The sequence below is a fragment of the Pteropus vampyrus genome, unplaced genomic scaffold (assembly GCF_000151845.1).
Source record: "Pteropus vampyrus isolate Shadow unplaced genomic scaffold, Pvam_2.0 Scaffold14, whole genome shotgun sequence".
Taxonomy (NCBI): domain Eukaryota; kingdom Metazoa; phylum Chordata; class Mammalia; order Chiroptera; family Pteropodidae; genus Pteropus; species Pteropus vampyrus.
The window spans coordinates 3,964,160-3,983,287 of record NW_011888795.1 but is presented as its reverse complement, the minus strand read 5'-3'; the positions used below and the strand labels follow the sequence as shown (position 1 = coordinate 3,983,287).

The window sequence follows — 19,128 nt, the reverse complement described above, 5'->3', positions numbered from 1 at the left end:
TTCCTTTGTGTATTTCCAATTTAGGTAAATGGTAGCATGACATATGTATTGTCCCAGAAATTCTAATTTCCTCCAAAATTGTTTTTTTGAAATTCATATAAATACAAATAACATTTTGGCAGTAGATACATATATATTTAAGTCATTAAGAATTTAAATGCTTTTAGACACAGTACATTCTCTCTGGTTCACCACAGACCTCAGCAGGCCTTATTCTCTCATATCTAACCAATTTTACACAGTACCCTATAGGTACTGAGGCTGTAATCCCTGGATGAGATGAAGAAGAAAATTACACAAACTAAATTTCTCAGACTTGGGTTACTTTAAATTAAATTATGATTATAGCTATACAACCTCAATCTATATTTCCATGGAAATGAAGCCTTAACAGAATTCAGTCTGGGAGATTAACAACTTCTATTAATTATTTCTTGAGTTCTGTAAAAGTACACTCCAACATGTAGAAGCTGAATAATTTGGTTTATCACCTGCATATACAAAGCTTTATAGGAGTTTTATTTCTATTTTTATATGCCAAACTAATAAATGGTAAGCCTGATCTATGTGACCCTTAGATGCTGGACTGGAGATTGGCAAGTACGCATTTTATCCTCGCTGTGACATTGATGCTGTGGAGCTCAGGAAAAGTGCTCTCAGTGGATGTAGCAACAGAGGTAACGAAAACTACCCTAAGAGAACTTATATATTTTTTATGAACATAAACTATTTCTACTAATGTCAGAAGCAGGTGCTGCTGACAATTAGGGAGATGCTTTGATAACACAAAACCAAGGAAATCAGCATTTTTTCTATGTCATGTCTTCACTTTGGATTCAGAGAAAAACAAGTACCTAAATATTAAAAAACTGGAAGTAATAACAAAGATTTGAATTCCTTGAACAAAAATCAAAAGAGAATATTTATTTCCATTTCAGCCATATTTATAATTAAATTAATTACATAGTTGAAGTGTTTTATGTAAAATTTGAAATTGTTTACATGTCAAAATTTGAGTAGTTTTATTATTGTTTTCTTCCTGCCATAACAAGAGTATAGAAGTAAAGAAATGTGAAAACATCTTGACAGAAAGATGAGTTAATTTGATTTATATGATCTTATTAGAAATATATATTTTTGTACTTCTTAAATAACATAGTCTGAAATGCATTCGCCAAAGTACAAATTTTGTATGAGTTCTATGATTTCTTTTTGTTTATGAATAGCTTTAAAAAGAAGCAAAATATTTTGTGTGTATGTTAATTGGAGGAATAAAAGCATATTTTTTGGAGGGTGCTCTGAGGGATAGTAAAAATCTCCTATCTTTGCCCTTTATGTTTGTCTCCTGCTCTTTAGAGCTTCTTTCTCCTGATTATAGCATTCTTCCCTTCTCCACTTTCTAGTTGTCAGTCTTATATAGGAAAGTGGTAGAAGTTGAGATTTTAAGAGGAATTTGAAACCATATTGTGGACTTTGCACTGTAAGTAACAAAGAGCTAGAAGATATTTTAATTTTTCTCTTTATATGAAAGTGGTGTTTGGAGTTAATTAACTTCATGGAAATATTCAGGATAGAATAAAAAAGAGAGGGATATAAAAAAATAAAAAAACAAGTTATAAAGTGATTAAGAGTGTACACTAAGCAATGAAGAGTATCTGATATAAGTTACTACTGATGGAATCAGAAAGAGCAGAGGCAAGAGAGGTTTTCCAGAAAGAATTGATTAGACTTAGTGCAGAGTTGATTGGTTTAGGAAACAGCAGGCCCAATAGCTTTGAATCTATGTGTCAGACCGTAAGTATTTCTAATGAGAGTTGCTGGAGTCAGTGCTGAAAAGGCTGGAAAATGCTACTCTGGTGTTATTAGAGAAAATATAGAGAATGGAAGAAATCATTCAAGAAGAAAAGACAGGAAGTGATGAAAAAGATCCTCGCCTAGACCAAGAATTTGGCACATGGAAAATGTGATTAAAGGGGGAAAGTCAAGAGATCCTTGGAGCCAAATTTCTTCCCATAGGGGAATATTCTCAGGCTGTTGGAAAAGAAGTGGTATGTCTTGGACTAGACAGTGACTCAAGATTATTAACAGGAGCATTTTAAAAATGTTGCGATTGGGCCTAGACTTCACAAACTGGACACATACTTTTGTAATTTAGATGAGGTACAAAATGGCAATATGTGTAACAGATAAGTAAACAACAAGAGATTTTACATGGGACAATAAAGTCATGGATAGCTCTAATTCATTGCAGATACTCATTAATACTTGTTAATAGGTCACATAAATAAAGATGGTAAGCTCCCTGAGGGCAGAAACTGGATTTTGTTCATTTTTGTGTCCCTTAGGTCTAATGCAGAACCTGGTACATAGTGTATGCTTAGTGATTTGAATCAATAAGGAATGAATGAGTGTTGAAAAAAATAATGAGTTAAGCTTTTTTCAAAATTAATTCAATAAATATTCATCAGAAATGTATTATTATGAGCAAAATAACTAGAATAGGCATTGAATAGAGCAAATAAAAGACTAATTAGAGAGAGCCATTGCCCTCCAGTTACTCACAATCTAATATGCAATATAAATACATTGTAACCAATCAAATTCAAAGAAAAATGTCATGAGTTCAATGACTAAAAAAATATAGCTAAAATGTAATAGGAATAAGAAAGGATGCAGTTGTTACTGGGAAAGAATCTGAAAGAATGATCAGTTAATATATTAAACTTTAGAAACAGGCTCTCTGAGTGGTTTGGTTTTCCTTTAATTTCTTTTGGGTATACTTCGACTCCTTTGTTTTTGTCCCCAAAAGTCTTTCTTTCTGGATCGTAGCTGCATAAGAAATCAAGCTCCATGACAGGTATGTCAGCTAAACATAGCAAAAACTAAACGCAGATTGATGATGGCACATAATTGAGGTTTCTATTTCTTAATGAATGGAATCACCTTTTCTGCCCGATAGGCTTTTGATTCTGGACTCAGAGATGTGCAGTCACCACCCATAACGAGGGAAGGGAAATCAGCTGCTGATCTGGCAGCAAAACTTATGCTTCTTGATGAACTTGTGTCTCTGGAGAATGACGTGATTGAAACAAAGAAAAAAAGGAGTTTCTCTGGTTTCGGCTCTCCACTGGACAGGCTCTCAGCTGGCTCTGTAGATCACAAAGGCAAACAGAGGTAAGCGAAGCATTTGGAGAAGGAAACTTTCATTTTCTAATTCTTCCACATTGGGTTCAGAAACAGAGAATGCCACATAAAAAATACAACGAAAACCTTGTAGCCTTTTAGGCAAACAGATCTGACAGTGTATCAGCTTATTTGTGAGTTTAATTATGTGATTTCAGATATAATTGTTTAGGGAGCAAAATGATTACTACAATATGCATGTGTTTATATTTTTGTCATATTGTTTTCTGAGGAAGATTCTATTGCATGCAGATGTAAAATACTTATTGTAAGACACTACAATGTTTGAGAAGTGAACTATGAGATCAATGTTCTGGTCAATTGAGTTTTCTGTTTATTAGAGGTAACCAGAATACCATTTTTCTTTTTATCCGTCATACAAAGCTTCTCAAATTATGGGAGTATTTCAACTCTCCTATACCAAAAGGTAGTGATTTCTTGCAGAACTTGGAATCAGAACGAGTATGCTTATGTCAAATTTCTGATCACTTCTAGCTGTGTAACTTTTATAAGAATTTTATCCTCTATGATCCTTAGTGTATTTATCTGTAAAAATGGAGATAGTCACTTACCTTCATTAAAATTAAATGAGTACTTTTTAACTATTGATTGTCATAACAGAATTAAAGCAATTAAATCTCCCTTTAATCATTAATAACTGTCAGTACTTTAAAAGAATCATTCCAAACACTTCATTTTCTGCCTCCTCGATGTTCCTCATGCTATAGATTTCATATTAACAATGGCACAAAATACCACTCAATTACCAAAGTCTGGAATTTGGGGAATTTACCAGGATTCCTTTTGTTCATGCTAAGCATTTTATTTTTCACTAAATTCTCTAAACCCTATTTGTTTTATATGTTAAATATCTACAGAATATTTTTTCCCCTAGGTTTTCTTAATTCTGGCCTAAATTGTCTTTTTCACATTTTTTTATTTTTCAAGTTTTTCCTCATCTCCAATTCCACCACCATCACCATCTGTTTACCATCAATACATCCTTTATTTTCTACCAGAGGGATCATCTAACACAAAAATCCTTTTTGTGGAATGTTCCCATTGCTTACAAGATAAAAACAAATTTCTTAGTGAAATCCTATGAAATATTTCATAATCTGGTACCTCATTTCTTCATGCATTCATCTACATAATCTTTGTTCCAACCGTGTCTGGTGACCTGGAGTTCTAGGACCTGTCATGCTTGTTCATGGTTCTATGACTTTGTATGCTCAGTGATTCTCAGCATACAAGACGCGATTTTCTAGACTTCTGTTCTAAAAGTTTCTCAAATCTACACTAGAAAATAAAATCATCACTTTAGAACTATAATTTAACCACCTGTACTTAAAATAATCCACACCTATATTTTGAAATTTAGACCCTATTTTAATAAAACAAATATAAATCAGTTTCATTTATGTTCTAGGCACTGCATTGGGCTAGGGTGGAAAAGAGAAGGAAAATGTAGTCTTCGGCTTTCAAAGAAACCACAAACTAATAAGAAACATAGAAATATTTATAACAAATTATAACACAAAGCAAGATGAGATATGTTTAAAAAGTAATTTATAAAGGTCATGGAGATACAAAAGATAAGTGATGAAAATATTGTGCCTTCTAATAGGTATTACTTCTTTGAATTCTGGGTCTTGCAACTACTAAATAATTTGAAAATCAATACATAAGTGTTATATGTAAATAGTTATACATGAATTTATAATAATATACATAGCATATGTGTCAAATATGTATTGCATAAATATTATATTTATAATCTCTGCATTATAAATATAGTCTACATTAAGGCTTCATCATATTAAGAAGTGTCAAAAAGAAAGACTATATTAGGAGCTATAGTCTATCTAACATTGCTCATTTTGAAAGACATAAAGGGAAATTGGCAAGCATTTAATATTCATTTGAACAGGTTTCTACCTCTAAAGGTTAAAAATAAACTATTATAAGCCCGCAAAAAGTAGGGAATATTTCGCTCATGAGAACTTCTTGAGGAAGCTACTAGTTTAGTTTCTTCAGGCAACCCAGGTGACTGGAGAAATATCATCATAAGAATTGGTGTGAGCTTAACTTTAGAATTAAAGTGAAATGATAGCTGCAAGAAAAAGAATGTCATGTCTTATGGTTATACAATTTGACAATATAGGTACATCGAAGTACCAAATGATTCAAGGAAAATATTGAGAGCATATAAAATTTAGAATGAGGTTTCGATTATTTCATAGCTATTAACTGGGATAAAAGAATATTACAACAACTAGTTGCTTGAGGAAATGGAGAAGGAAAAGAAAAAATTATCAACAAAATTTAACGAATCTTTTACTAAAGAATAAAAAACAAAAACTAAAAAGAGGGAAGAGCATGGTTTTTATGTAAAAATATTACTACAAAAATAACCATAAGAATACAAATTAAAACTCTTGTATAAAGAGAGCACAAAAAAGTAGGACACAGTGAAAAACTTTATATAAAAGACTCTCATATATAAATATAACTTTTAAAATATGATAGCTTCCAAAAATATTGATCATATCAATAAATGTAAATAGGTGTAACTTACCTATTAAAATACAGATATTTCAGATTGTTGAGAAAGGAAAAATCCAACAGTTTTCTGTGTTTAAGAGACACAATTAAAAATAAAGAGATTTAGAAAGGTTGGCAATAAAATAATGGACAAATTATACATAAAAAAACATAAATTAAAAATAAAAAAGAGTGCACTAACGTATATCAAAGAGAAACCACAGGGAATGCTAAGAAATAGACAAAACACATGTTAATAATAGGTGACTTTGGTTCATGTTTTCAAATCCAAGACAAATTGTATATTGAAAATTTATAGAAGACATATACAACATAAAGAGAACTTATAAATCTGTTTGGAACTCTGAACCTCAATAACAGAAAATATAACTTTTTTTCAAGTGCATATATAATATTCAGAAAATATACAGCTGAGGTGACAAACATTCTCAAGAAATTCTAAAGAACAGATGTATTCCAAATGCATTCACTAACTAAACTGCAGTTAAGACTAGAACTTATGACAAAACCAGAGAAAAAAGGGCACTTTTGCCTAGAAGTATAAACCATCTTATTAAATAAGCTGCGGAGTCAAAGACTAATACAAAATAATCTATACACCCTATTGAAAATAGCAATAAAGACAATGTAATATTATAGATAGATAAAGTAAATATCAGATTCAAATTATCATTATAGTAATAAAAATAAAAATTAAGGAAACACTATACAGCAAAAATCTTGAAACAACAGTAAAGTAAGCCAGAAAAAAGCTGAAAAAAGCAGGAGACAGGAATTAACAATGAAAAAAATCAAAATCAATAAGTTTATAAAGCAAAACACAGAATATACTAAATTAATGCAAACCTGTTTTTATTAAACTAACAAAAAGACAAGCTATGAGCTAATCTAATTAAGAAAAAAGTAGAAATCATATTTGCAAAATTAGAAATGACAAGATGGAAATAATCATAATAAACCATCAAAGCAGAAGAATTTAGAGAACAAGAAATTACTTTGCTCAATTCTATGTAAATAAATTGAAGACCTAGAAAAAATGGATATTTTTTTAATATCATTTACAAACACCAACCCCCCCAAAAACACAATTTAATTACCACAGAAAATTTTTGTTAGAGCCTGTCTAGAGAAAATACAAGATCAAGATATTTTCACAGGAGAATTTTACCAAATCTTAAGTTTTCAGATAATCTCAATATTATGTTAACTCTTAGAGTACAATAAAAAGTAAACTTTCCAAGTTCATTTCCTGAAACAAATGTAATTTTAATCCCCAAATCACAAACATTACATTTTAATAAGGAAACTTTAGACCTATCTCATATATTAATATCAAAGCACAAATCATAGATAAGATGTTAGCAAGCACAATACAGCAACACTTTAAAAATATAACATGTCTTAATCAGTAAAGTTTATTCCAGGAAAGTGTGTTCAGAAGGAGTTCTTTTAATGTAATCCATCATATTAATAGAGCAAAGGAGAAAAAGCATGTGATCATATCCACAGATGGCAGAAAAGATATTTTACAAAGTCTAATATTTATTCGTATATTTTTAAAAAGTGAATAAAATAAGAATTGACAGATAATTTCTTAACATGGTGTGTGTGTGTGTGTGTGTGTGTGTACCTCAACCCACAAGTCAATATTTTACTTAATGATGAAATATACTGGAAACTTTACTAAAATGAGAAACAAACAAACAAAAAATACCCATTATTTCCACCATATTTTAGAAATGCATATAGAAAACAAAAAATATTTTGAGACATAAGAATTGGAAAAAATATAAAACTATGTTTACAAATTATAAGTTGGAAAACCAATATAATCAATGGAAAAACAAAGACAGCAAAACTGTTTGGATAAAAGCATGAAGTGCATAACCATATAAAGCTAATACCCCTTCTATATAAACAGAAATCAAATAGAAGATAGAAAACCTCATTTGCAATTGCATAAAGACATAAAACTAATAGAGAATGTCCAACAAACATGAGAAAAACTATAAAAATAATGCTGAAATACAAAAAGTAGTTTTGTACAAATGGAGACACATACTATGATCTTGCATCAAAAGACTCAAGAACAGAAAGATAACAGCTGTTCCTAAGTTAAATTACAAACAATGCCAATCAAATATACCATCAGGTTTTTTTAGTGCTAAAGAAGTTATCATAAAAACCATTTGAAAGAAATGAAAACTAGCATAGCCAGGAAAACCCTGAAAAAAGAAGGAAAAGTCCTACCACATATTTCAAAATATTTAATTTTCCTTTCTTTCAATAGCATAATGAATAAACCAAAAATAAAACAGAATGGAAATTCAAGAAATAAACTCAATTATATATATAACTTCAAGATATTAAAAAAGGAGCACCTCATATTCATGAGCAAAAGGTTAGATTTTGAATAAGTGATTTGTGATATGGCAAAAAAAAATAATAAAATCGGTCTGGTCTTGAGCTATACATTTATGATAAATTCAAAATGGATCAGAATTCTAAGGGAAAAAAACAGATAATTCACATAGGTACTAGAAGAAAACATTGGTACAGAGAAAGAATAGTTAAAATCTTCCAAATTGATGCAAATACCAGAAAAATTCAGAAAAAATAAAGAAAAATAAATAAATTTGATTACATATTGTTTTAAAATTTCCATGTCAAAAGATACCATAAAGTAATAAGAAAAAAGAACAAATTGGAAAAATCTCCTCAACTTGTATTAAAGACAAAGTGTTAATCTTTAAAACATAAAGAACTTTTAAAAATAGAGAAGAAAAAGAACAAAGCTACAAAAAAATGGAGTAAAAAATAGTTTATGGAAAAAAATGCAAATGATTCTTAACTGTGTGAAGATGCCAACCATTCTCATAATGAGGAAAAAAAGTACATTAAACTTCACTGATATACTATTTTTTACAAGTTAAAATGGCAAAACTCCATAAAAATGAAAAAATAATTAGTGAGACTGTAAGGAAAAGTCACTCCCATATGTTGCTGATTAGAATGTAAAATAGAACCCATATTGAGGTGAATGTTGCACTCTCCAGCAATATAACATATGCACTTATCCTTTAGCTTAGCCTTCCTGCCTCTAAAAATCTCACTAGCAAAAAATGTGTAACAGAAAAAGTGTGCATAAGGCTATTCATCTTAGAACTATTTGTAACAATAAAATACACAAATGTTAATCAAAAGGAGATTGGTTGAATAAACTGACACACAATAGATGCAGCTGCATGAAACTGAAAAAAAAGAATGAAGGATATCTATATATACTAGTACAGAGTGAGATTTATGATGTTAATTAGTAACATCGAGAAGGATAAATGTGAGTATAGTATATTACTGTATAAAATAATAATACAAATGCAAAAATTCTTAGATTAAAAAATAAAGATAAATAAATATACAATTTTTTTAAGTGGTTGTCTATAATGAAATTAAAAAAGGTAAAAAGATTGAAAATAAAAGCTAGACTTATTTAAATATAACTTGTATTGTCTTTGGAACCATTTAAATATTTTACGTGTAATATTAAAAAAAAAATACCTAAGTATTAAAATACAATTGAAACAATACAACTTAAGTATATATTCTAATTGATGGCATTACTGTACAATTAAGATTTATTCCAAGTGATGAAATAAAATAATTTGACTGTGTATATCTAGTGAAATATATGAAACATAAAAGAAATAAATCTTAAAATTATTTTGACAAATGATATTGGTAGTGATACTATTGGTATTGCTATTCTGAGATTGTTGATTATGTTTTGTGAGAAAAGCAATTAAGTATTTATTTTTTTATTCTAATTCTGTCACTCCTGATGCTAATAAGAACTGAGATTCACAACATGGATTAAAAATGAGATAAAGTTGTAAACTGGACATGTTAAAAAAATAAAAATTCTCGGTACTTAAATATCCCATGATTTCAAAATGTCCATGCTTCTGAATTACTATCAGCATGAGTTCATAATTTAGTCCATAAATTAAAAATTCTGCAAAACAATCACCATTCAGGGGCAATCAACAAGTTTAGTGCCCAGATTGATGTTTCCCAATATCATTTCTCACTTAAAGAAACAGAGATCTTCCAAAAAAGATATGGGGCAGAAAACGTACAAATTGAGCTTAAATATCTTGTCAAATCTGATGGCTGAGAAGCTCACTGTAATTAAGGTCAGGTCAAAGGACTCAAGAGCCAATTAGAGGAGGTTGCCACTGGTAGAAGTATGACAATCTAAGCATCAATAAACACATTAACTATAATTCATCAAATCTGTTTCAATATCTGAATTTTAAATGATATTTAAAACTAATTGATCATCTTTGGTGAATGCTAGTTATCGACTCATTGTTTTGAATTCTTGTAAATAAACAGAACATTAAGCTTTTCTTTTGCTAACTACATCATTAAATAGCTAACAGTAGATGAGGTGGTATTTTCTCTTTATAGAATTGTTATAGCTAAAACAATAAAGAAATGATAGAATCAGTACATGAGGTAGAATTATTCCAGCTAATAAGTGAAGATGAGATGCTAGAACTAGAATATCTCTATTTTGCAAACCCTAATGAAATGATGGCTCTAGATAATGATCCCCAATTACTGCCAGCAATACAAGAAAAAAAAAAAAAAGCAAGTCATTATATGTCTCCCAACGAAGAACCCAGCACTACCTATAACATAGAATTGCAAAAATAATATTTTTCTCTACCTTTCCCTTCGCCTCCAACTACTTCCAAAAGGATGGAGGTATTAAGGAGAGCTAATGCATTTGCACAGTTTACCCATGAGCTTGACAAATTGAAGATTTTCTCTAATCTACATTCTTTATTTTGCTTCATGACTGCAACTAGAAAAGAGACTCGGTTCATTTTACTCTGTGACCTCTAATTTCAATATTATTTTATTTAGGATTTATTTAAGATGATGTATACAAATGAACAATTTTCTTATTTACATGTAATTTATATCTTTTTAATTTTTATTTTTCATAGCTGGTGTTTCACTCCTTCGAATTAAATTCCAAGGGCATATCCTATGAGATTTTTCTTCAGGATTCATTTTTTTTATATAGGAAATCCTATTCTTGGTCTTAGCAAATATTGAATCTATATATTGGAAAACAATGGGAGATAAGTAATAGCAATCACATAAAATATTTCTATACATGTTTTGAATTTTAATAGAAAAATAATTTTAGATGTCTTGCAAATTATAATGGTAACTCGAACAAGACTTAAGGTTGAATTTTTCTATCATCTGTTACAAAGATTTTTCAGATTATTTAAATATATAATAAAGTTACAGGACTAAAATGAAATTTTTCACATATTTAGTAGCAAGAATGTACAGTTTAAAGTTTTGCAACTCTTTTGTAAAAAGGAGGTTCATAAAAATTATAGTACTTTTGCTTTAGAGAGCTGTACCCAAGGTTATTTACTGCTCTTTTATTACATTACATGAGATAATGGCTTTGGCCCTTTCGTCCAGTTAGCTTTACTCCTTCCTTATCTATTTTTGAATGTTTTACAAAGCCAGAATATACCTTGTTACTTTAATATACATGAATGTACACAAACTCTTTGATGCTTATAAACACCTATGGTTTTCATGTATATGCCATTAATTTTCCTCCTTCTCAGTCATGCATGTTGTATCTTCCCACATTCAGCAGGAGAAGGTTATAGGTCTGAAATTCAGTTTCTATATTGTAGCCCTAAAGATCTCATCCATCACTTTATCCAGAGATTCAAAGCTTTTTTGGGTGTCATAGGCCACTTTGGCACTTGGTGAAACCTATGGATCTCTTTTCGGAATATTATTTTTAAATGGTTAAAACCATAAAAGTCCAAAGTTTACTAATATATAAAAACAGAATTATCAAAATATTTAAAAATTAATTTATAATATGACGACATACATGTTTCTGTATTAATACATAAAATAACAAGATCTAAAAGATGGATCCAAAAACATTTTCAAGTAGTGCTGAACATAAAAACAATTTCAAAGTATCTACGACTAAAATGTGATCTGACTGTATCTGTGATTTTCATTCGTGATGAAGGTCTAGTTACTGCTAATACTATTATGATTTGTTGTCTACATTCATAATTGAAGCAAATGCTATATTTTACTTAGAGGGTAATAAAACTAAGGATGTAACATTTTCCCATCCACATTTATAGATCCCTGAATTACAGTTGTACATGGCTCCTGATTTTAAAACCCTGAGTCTCAAACATATGAAATGCATTATTTTATTTTCAATTACTAAAAAATATGCAGAAGAGAAAAATTTAAACTCTGCTTTTGAAAAGGTCTGTAAGTGATGAAAATGGAAGAAGGAAAGAACAGCTGGGGAAAAATAAAAATAAAAAAAAGTTAAATAAGGCAAGGTCTATGCCAGATCATTTTAAATTAAAGCAAAGAACCATCTATTGTTTTCTATTTTATATTATATTTAACATTTACTAATTTCAATTTCAGATAGATGTGCAAAATTACTTAATTCTCAGGACAAAGGTAACTCAACTATGCTTCAAAGTCCCAAATATTTTCTTAATTAAAACCTGAAGTTAATGAATGGTCATCCCATTTATGCAGATAAAAAGAAATAGCTCTACCTGGCAAAATAGTATTTACTCCCTGAATAACCCTTTAATATTAGAAGGTGTTGATGATTTGCCTGGAATTTTTCTAAAGAATGTTTTCCTTCACTTCACACAATATTGAAAATACCTTGCAAAAACAATAACAGTAATAAAACTCTGTATTTGAACTTAATTATTATAAACATTTTCACAACTATTACTGCTTTAATTCTCCCATTAATATTTTGAGATCAATAAGCAGATAATGTCATTGTATCAATCAGTGGTCCTGCAAGAAACAGAAATATTTAAGAAGTGTTTGTTCACAGCAAGACTATTTGTAGAAAACTGGGTAAATCATAATGGATGGTGCAATAGCCTGAAAGCCTAGTCCAAAGAGTCAGACGCCTTGAATGGAGCAGAAGAAAGTGATCTTGCAAAGAGGGAGCCAGTGGGGAAATTATCCTGGCCTTACTTCCTCTCTCCTCTTAGTCTTTCCTGTCAAGGCCACCCATTGCCTTCCCCAAATCAAAGCCAGAAAGCGCAAGAACTTTTCCGTGATCCAGACAGTTTAGGACTGAAAGTAGGATGGGAAAAGGTGGAGTATATCTAGAAAGTTCAATGAAGATATTCAGCACAAATACACATATTCTATAGATTCAGGTCAATAAACACTTTGCACCATAACATTGTTATCATAACCACTAAACTGAAACAGAAGGAAGACTCCATAGGACATAATCAGAAAATAACTTTATGCCCACACACATGCATTCAAACCTATTCAGTAGGCGTTGTTGTTTCTTATTTCTTGGATAAAGGTAAAAGCAAGTATTACTGTTCTACTGGTCACATTCAAATAATAAATATTCCTTCAGTCATTTTTATTAGAAAAACATCCATATTTCAGTAACTAAAATAATCATTCTTATGTCTTATCCCAAACCACAAATATTACTAAAGTTTCTCCTTTTCAATCTGGGAAGCTGCATTGGGAAGAAAGTTGCAGTCAGTTTACCCTCATCTCTTCCCCTACTACAGTGAGCTACCTTCTGTCTCCCATAATACTGGGGGTGGGGAGCAGAGAGTAAAGAAAGGTCTTACTTGAGTGATATTATGACCTGGCTTTAGTGCTCTCTGGCTTTAGTAAATGCTCTAAGCTGACTCCGTATCATGGGATGTTTTTGTGGAGTCATAGCATAATCTCCATTGGAGACATTGATATAAACATCCTTGTCTTCAGCAATGCTTCTCTTTCAGCAGTTCAGTTCAGTTTTACTTCTCATCCTCATCCGTCTCTCTCAGCTTCTTCATGTGACATCACCACCAGCATCCTGCTGAGGTTGACTCACCCATATCCCCTGGCCAAAAGTCTTTTGGGGAAGGTTCCTTTTATAACTAACTTAGGACAACTCTACCCACATGCTCACCCTACATCTGCTCCACAGAAAACCCACATCCTTGACTCTGGTCACTGAAAGTGAAACTGTTCTTTATATAACCATCACTTCACTCTGGCAACGAACCAATTCTCACAGCTTCTTGCCCGTTGGATTTCATAGACACTATTCTCTCAGGTCTACCTTGCTTTAGTGGGTCTATGTCAAGCTCTCTGTGTGGTTTCCTTGAAGCTCTTCCTCTATATGAAAGAGGAGGAAAAGTGCCACTGTTCTCTAATAACTTGCTCTAAAGAAATTCTTCTTCACCTATTCAACATCAATCTTTTTATTGAGTAAAATTAGAGAAACCAGTTTGTAGCAACCTCCTTTGCAAATACTGCATAAGTCTAGCACCTCACTTTGGAATTTAAGAAGAAATACCACTTTTTTTTCCCTCAGCTTTTTGAGGCCATAACCAAAAGTGAGCTAGAAGGAATCCCATTTTAACATTCTGCTATATGTTTTTAAATTTGTATAATATCTTAAAAAGATATTATCGCATTTTATTGCTATATTCTCAGAGAGATAAAATTACTTTCCCGAGATTACCTAGCTAGAATGTCAGATTGCTAAACTCCAAGTCCAGTGGCTTTCACTTAACTAAGCTGCTTTTGATAAAGAAATTAAAGTTCTGTATGAATAAGGCACTTGTCCAAGTTCAGGAACAGTGAAGTTTATTAGGATGTATGCATTGAATTATTTTGGAAAACTGTACCAATGATACATGGTTTTCTAGCCTAAGCCAGACATGACGTTCAGACTAAAGTTGATAATAGCAATTCTAGCTTTATTTTGTCAGATATGATGACAGCCCCAAAGATTAAAGGTACAAATGCTAGCATATTATTTTCCTTTCTAATTCATTGTGAAGCAATGCCACAGACTGAGGCCAGCCTAAGTATCTCATGAGTTTTGCTATTTCTTTTCAGCTCTTATTTGATAACGCCCGAAGCTGGTATTTCAAAATGGCTCCATTTCAGAGTGAGAATCACAGAAAAGAATTCAGACTATGGTGCCCTATTTTCATGCTTCTTTCCTCCTACCTGAAAAGACTGGCTAGACCATAATAAATGTGCTTCAGGAAAATTATCTTGAGTCATTTTTTACAATAATGGCTCTTTATTGCTTGCCTCTCCCCACCCCAGCTCAGCATCACAGAATGAGAAAGTCCCTTTGCCTTTTCCCTACCCAAACTCATACATGAAGGTTTAAAACTTTCTCCCACAAAGGATAATACTTCATTCCATATACAATACACTTTGAAATGTGCATTACCCACTCCTTCAAAAGAAAATTTTAGAAAACTTTTTTGTGTAAATCCATTTTCTGGGTAAAAGTTCAAAAGTTTCATTAGACTCTCAAACAGTTTTCATAAGTCAAGCAGATAAAGATTTCCTCTATCCTGTCTTACAGCTCTACAGTTTTCAAACTAACTATGCCTGGGTTACTTTACACTAAACCCTTTAAATCTCATTGTTTCTTTCCAGTGCTCATGATTTGTTTCTGAATGCCTGTTCTTAGGACCCGTTCCTTGGGATAAAACTTTAGAAGCTGACAACATGCCTAGTCAGAACTATCATCAAAAATTTAATAAAATCTGTTTAAAATTGGATTATTATTTTTGAGATAATAATTCCCAAAAGTCATAAGTCAACTTTCTCCTTATAAAGTAGCACTTTCTTTCATCATTCTAAATGTGTTCTATTTATTAATACTTATATTTCTCAGTCTCATAGTTCCATGGAAAGGAACTCCAGTTAGGGAAAAGCTAGTGCCTTGCCCAACCTTATTCACTTCTTTCGAGAAAGAAGCAGATATATTTATCTATTAAGTCAATTTGGGAGGAGTAGTTGAGCACGTTCTGCTTATCACCTTTCTTCCTGTTTTTGTTGAATAACCATGACTACTTTGTAAGTCTATTTTATACGGAGAGGAAATGGAAGGAAGCCCTTTTAAATGCATATTAAAGTCATATTCTACATTCAGCTTGATCAAAATGACATTTCTATTTTGATGTATTGATCATTTATGTCTTATTTCTCTATTGTTTCTAACTGTAGACTTGAGATAAAAGGGTATTATATTTTGGCTCCTAAAAAGTACATCATCACTCAGACTTATTGTGGTCCTTTATCCTAACATTTTGGAATTTGAATTTAGAAGCTTAATTGTCTCTTTTAAATTTAAATGTGACTCTGTGGACTTTGATGATTTCCTTTTTATTCGTTACAGGGCCTTGCTGAATTCTTCTTTTTAGTTTATTCTCACATATCAGTTCTTTCAAATTCATATAGTTCTGTCTTCCTATAGTCGTTTCTTAATGCCAGACTTTAAATTTAAATTATGATAATCAGGGTTGCAGGATTCATGGGTCACCATTTGTTTTATTATTTCCACATACTCTGTAAATTCTTCTTGGAACCCCCAATTTGAGTGTGATCTCTTCTCTTGTAGAATCCCAGAGCTCTACAAATCTCACTGTATAAAATATTTATTGCTGTGCAAATAAGTTGCCCAAAAGTTAGCAGCATAAGATAATAATAAACATTTATGTTTTCATACAGTTTCTGTGCATCAGAAATCCATTTCATACTTGCTGGGTGCTTCTGGCTCAGGGTCTCTTCCAAGGTTACAGTTAAAAAGTTGGCCAGGGCTGCAGTTGTCTGAAGGCTGTACCAGCGCTGAGGATATTCATTTCGGAAATGGACCACTAGCATGGCTGACAGAGGAAGTCTCAGTTCCTCACTAGCTGTTGGCAAGGAGGCCTTAGTTCATTGCCACATAAACCTCTCTATAAGGCTGTGAAAGTGATTTTAGGAAATGGCAGTTGACTTCTCCTGGAGTGAGTATAATCCAACGAAGCAAGGCAGTAGTTGCAATATATTTTATTACTTAGGCTTGGAAGTTATACATCATCAGTCATCTCCACAATATACGATTGGTTACAAAGATTGGCTCTCTTTAAATGTGAAAAGAGACTGCATTGTGGTAGAATTATTGGAGCCTGGCTACTATACTCATCTAAGCTTTATAATATTTATAATTTATATTACTTAATAAATAATTTAATTTCATATTTTACTAATCTAAATTACTGAACTATTTAAAAGAACAGCTTCCATTAGCCATTACAATATTATTCCTTTTTGCATATTACTCAGTGTTGGTGGAGCCTAATGTCTTTTTTGAAAGAGACCAAGCATTTTACTGCCTCTTTGAGATGTAGCAGCAAAACAGACCATATTTTTTAGGGAATATTCTCCATATTATAATTCATATGTTTTTTTTTTGGAACTAAAAACCATATACAGGATCAATAGAGTTGTGGGGTATCCCACAATTGTGGGAAAAAATATTTAAATTCACAAAAAACAACTATTAATGAAGTGTCTGCCAGCAAAATAAGCTTTAAAAACTTTAAAGGCTTGTTACTATACAGAACATGTTCTCAGATCATGATGTAATTAAATAAATCACAAAAGGATAAACAAAAACAAAGGTGCCATCCTTAAGTCATTTCATGAGAATAGCATTATCTGGACATCAAAACCATATATAGAGAGAACAAGAAAAGAAAATTATAAGATGTTATTAGTGATGATAGATACAAATTCCTATCAAAAGAATTAGCAAAACAGTTTCAATAACATATCAAAAAGATTATGCACCATTATCATGTTGGGTTTATAAAAAAATACAGCATAAGAGTGATTTGCTTTAGACAGTCAATTAATAAAGTTCAGAAATTGAAGAAATAAAGCCATATCATCTGACTAGATACAGAAAAAAACATTCAGTAAAATTAAACTTCTATTCATTATTGAAATCACTAGTAAACTAATAATAGAAGTGTTACCATTGGGGCTGATAGGAGTTCACTGTCGCCCCAATAGCAGGGGGAGGGAGAGGGATAAGGACGATGCAAACACATAGTTAGCAGTTTTCCTTGGTTCTTCTTCATCTACGCAGTGAAGAATCACAGATCAGTGAGATTTAGAAAAGATTTATTAAAAATATTTTTTAGGAAGACAAAGAATGCCCCAAGGAAGCACATGGTTTCAGTGAAAAGCTGTAACAGAGCACTGTAACCACAATGACCAACAATAAAAAGGGCAAAAGGACCTAGAAGTGGGAATGTCTACATTATATTTGGGCCATCATGGGTGATTTCAAAGGCATTTCTAGGTGATTGGCAAATGAGGACATTTTGATTGACACTTGGCTGCTATATAACTCTTTATCTCATGCACATAAGCATACTCAGAAGTCTACTACCATTGTGGTGTTCTTTGGGAGGTCTCTAGGCTGGGCCCCTATTCCTGTGTTCCCTCTGTTGCTCATGTCTGACTAGCTACCTAACAGAAGGAAATTTTTTTTTTAACCTAGTAAGAGACATCCATTAAAAAACTTACAGCACATATGCTTAAATATCACAACAACAAATCCAATAAGCTATGGGAGGTGTTTATGAAGAAAATTATAAAAGTACATGAGAAAGCATTAAAGATAACATAAATAAATGATCTTAGATAGTAAGATTCAATATTATAAAGATTTCAATTCTCTCCAAGTTGATTTATATCTTAAATTTAATACAAATCCACGTAAAATTGCCAAAGATTGACAAGTTGAATCTAAATTTGATAAATAATTAGGTATGGGTATAGAAAAAAAGAAACATGACCCATATCTTACCCCATAAATAAAAAATAATTTCAAAGGGATTAAAAATGTAAATACTAAAGGCAAAACTACAATAAGATTTTAGGATGACATAGGATAATATTTTCATAACATTAGAGTGGAGATGATTTAATAAGCAGAATGTAAAATTATTGATAAACTTAAAAACAACATTAAAGATTATCATAAAAGACAATAAAGAAGTCTAATCACAAATGGGAAAGGATATTTACATATATCTAACAATCTAATATTCACAGTATATGCAGCCCTCCTACAAATTGATAATTAAAAGAAAAATAAACTAATATAAAACAGGGAACAGACTTGAACAGGAACTTCCATAAGAAGAAATCCAAGTGACTAATAAACAAATGAAAAGGTGATCAATTTTATTAGCATTCAGAGAAGGCGCATTAAAACCGCTAGGAGATAATGATTACAAAAGCGTGAGACAGGCAAAATTAAAAAGTCGACAGTACAAGAGTTGGCATACATTTGAAACAATAGGAACTCTCATGCACTGTTCTTGGATGTGTAAATTGGCACAACCCTGGAAGAGAGTCTGGCACTATATAATAAAAATAAGTATAAGCATAGCTAGCAATTTTACTCCAAAAATATATACTGTAAAGAAATCTTTA

The 19,128-nt window shown here is 31.4% G+C and overlaps 1 protein-coding gene across 1 annotated transcript in view; it reads left to right on the top strand.

Moving 5' to 3' along the window:
• Positions 1-578: 578 nt before the first annotated feature.
• OSTN (osteocrin) overlaps positions 579-19,128 on the top strand; it is a 24,131-nt gene continuing 5,581 nt past the window's right edge. The window contains exons 1-2 of the mRNA XM_011381518.1: positions 579-677; positions 2,960-3,174. Of these exons, the coding sequence (XP_011379820.1) occupies positions 579-677; positions 2,960-3,174 (314 nt within the window). The remainder of the gene's footprint in view (positions 678-2,959; positions 3,175-19,128) is intronic.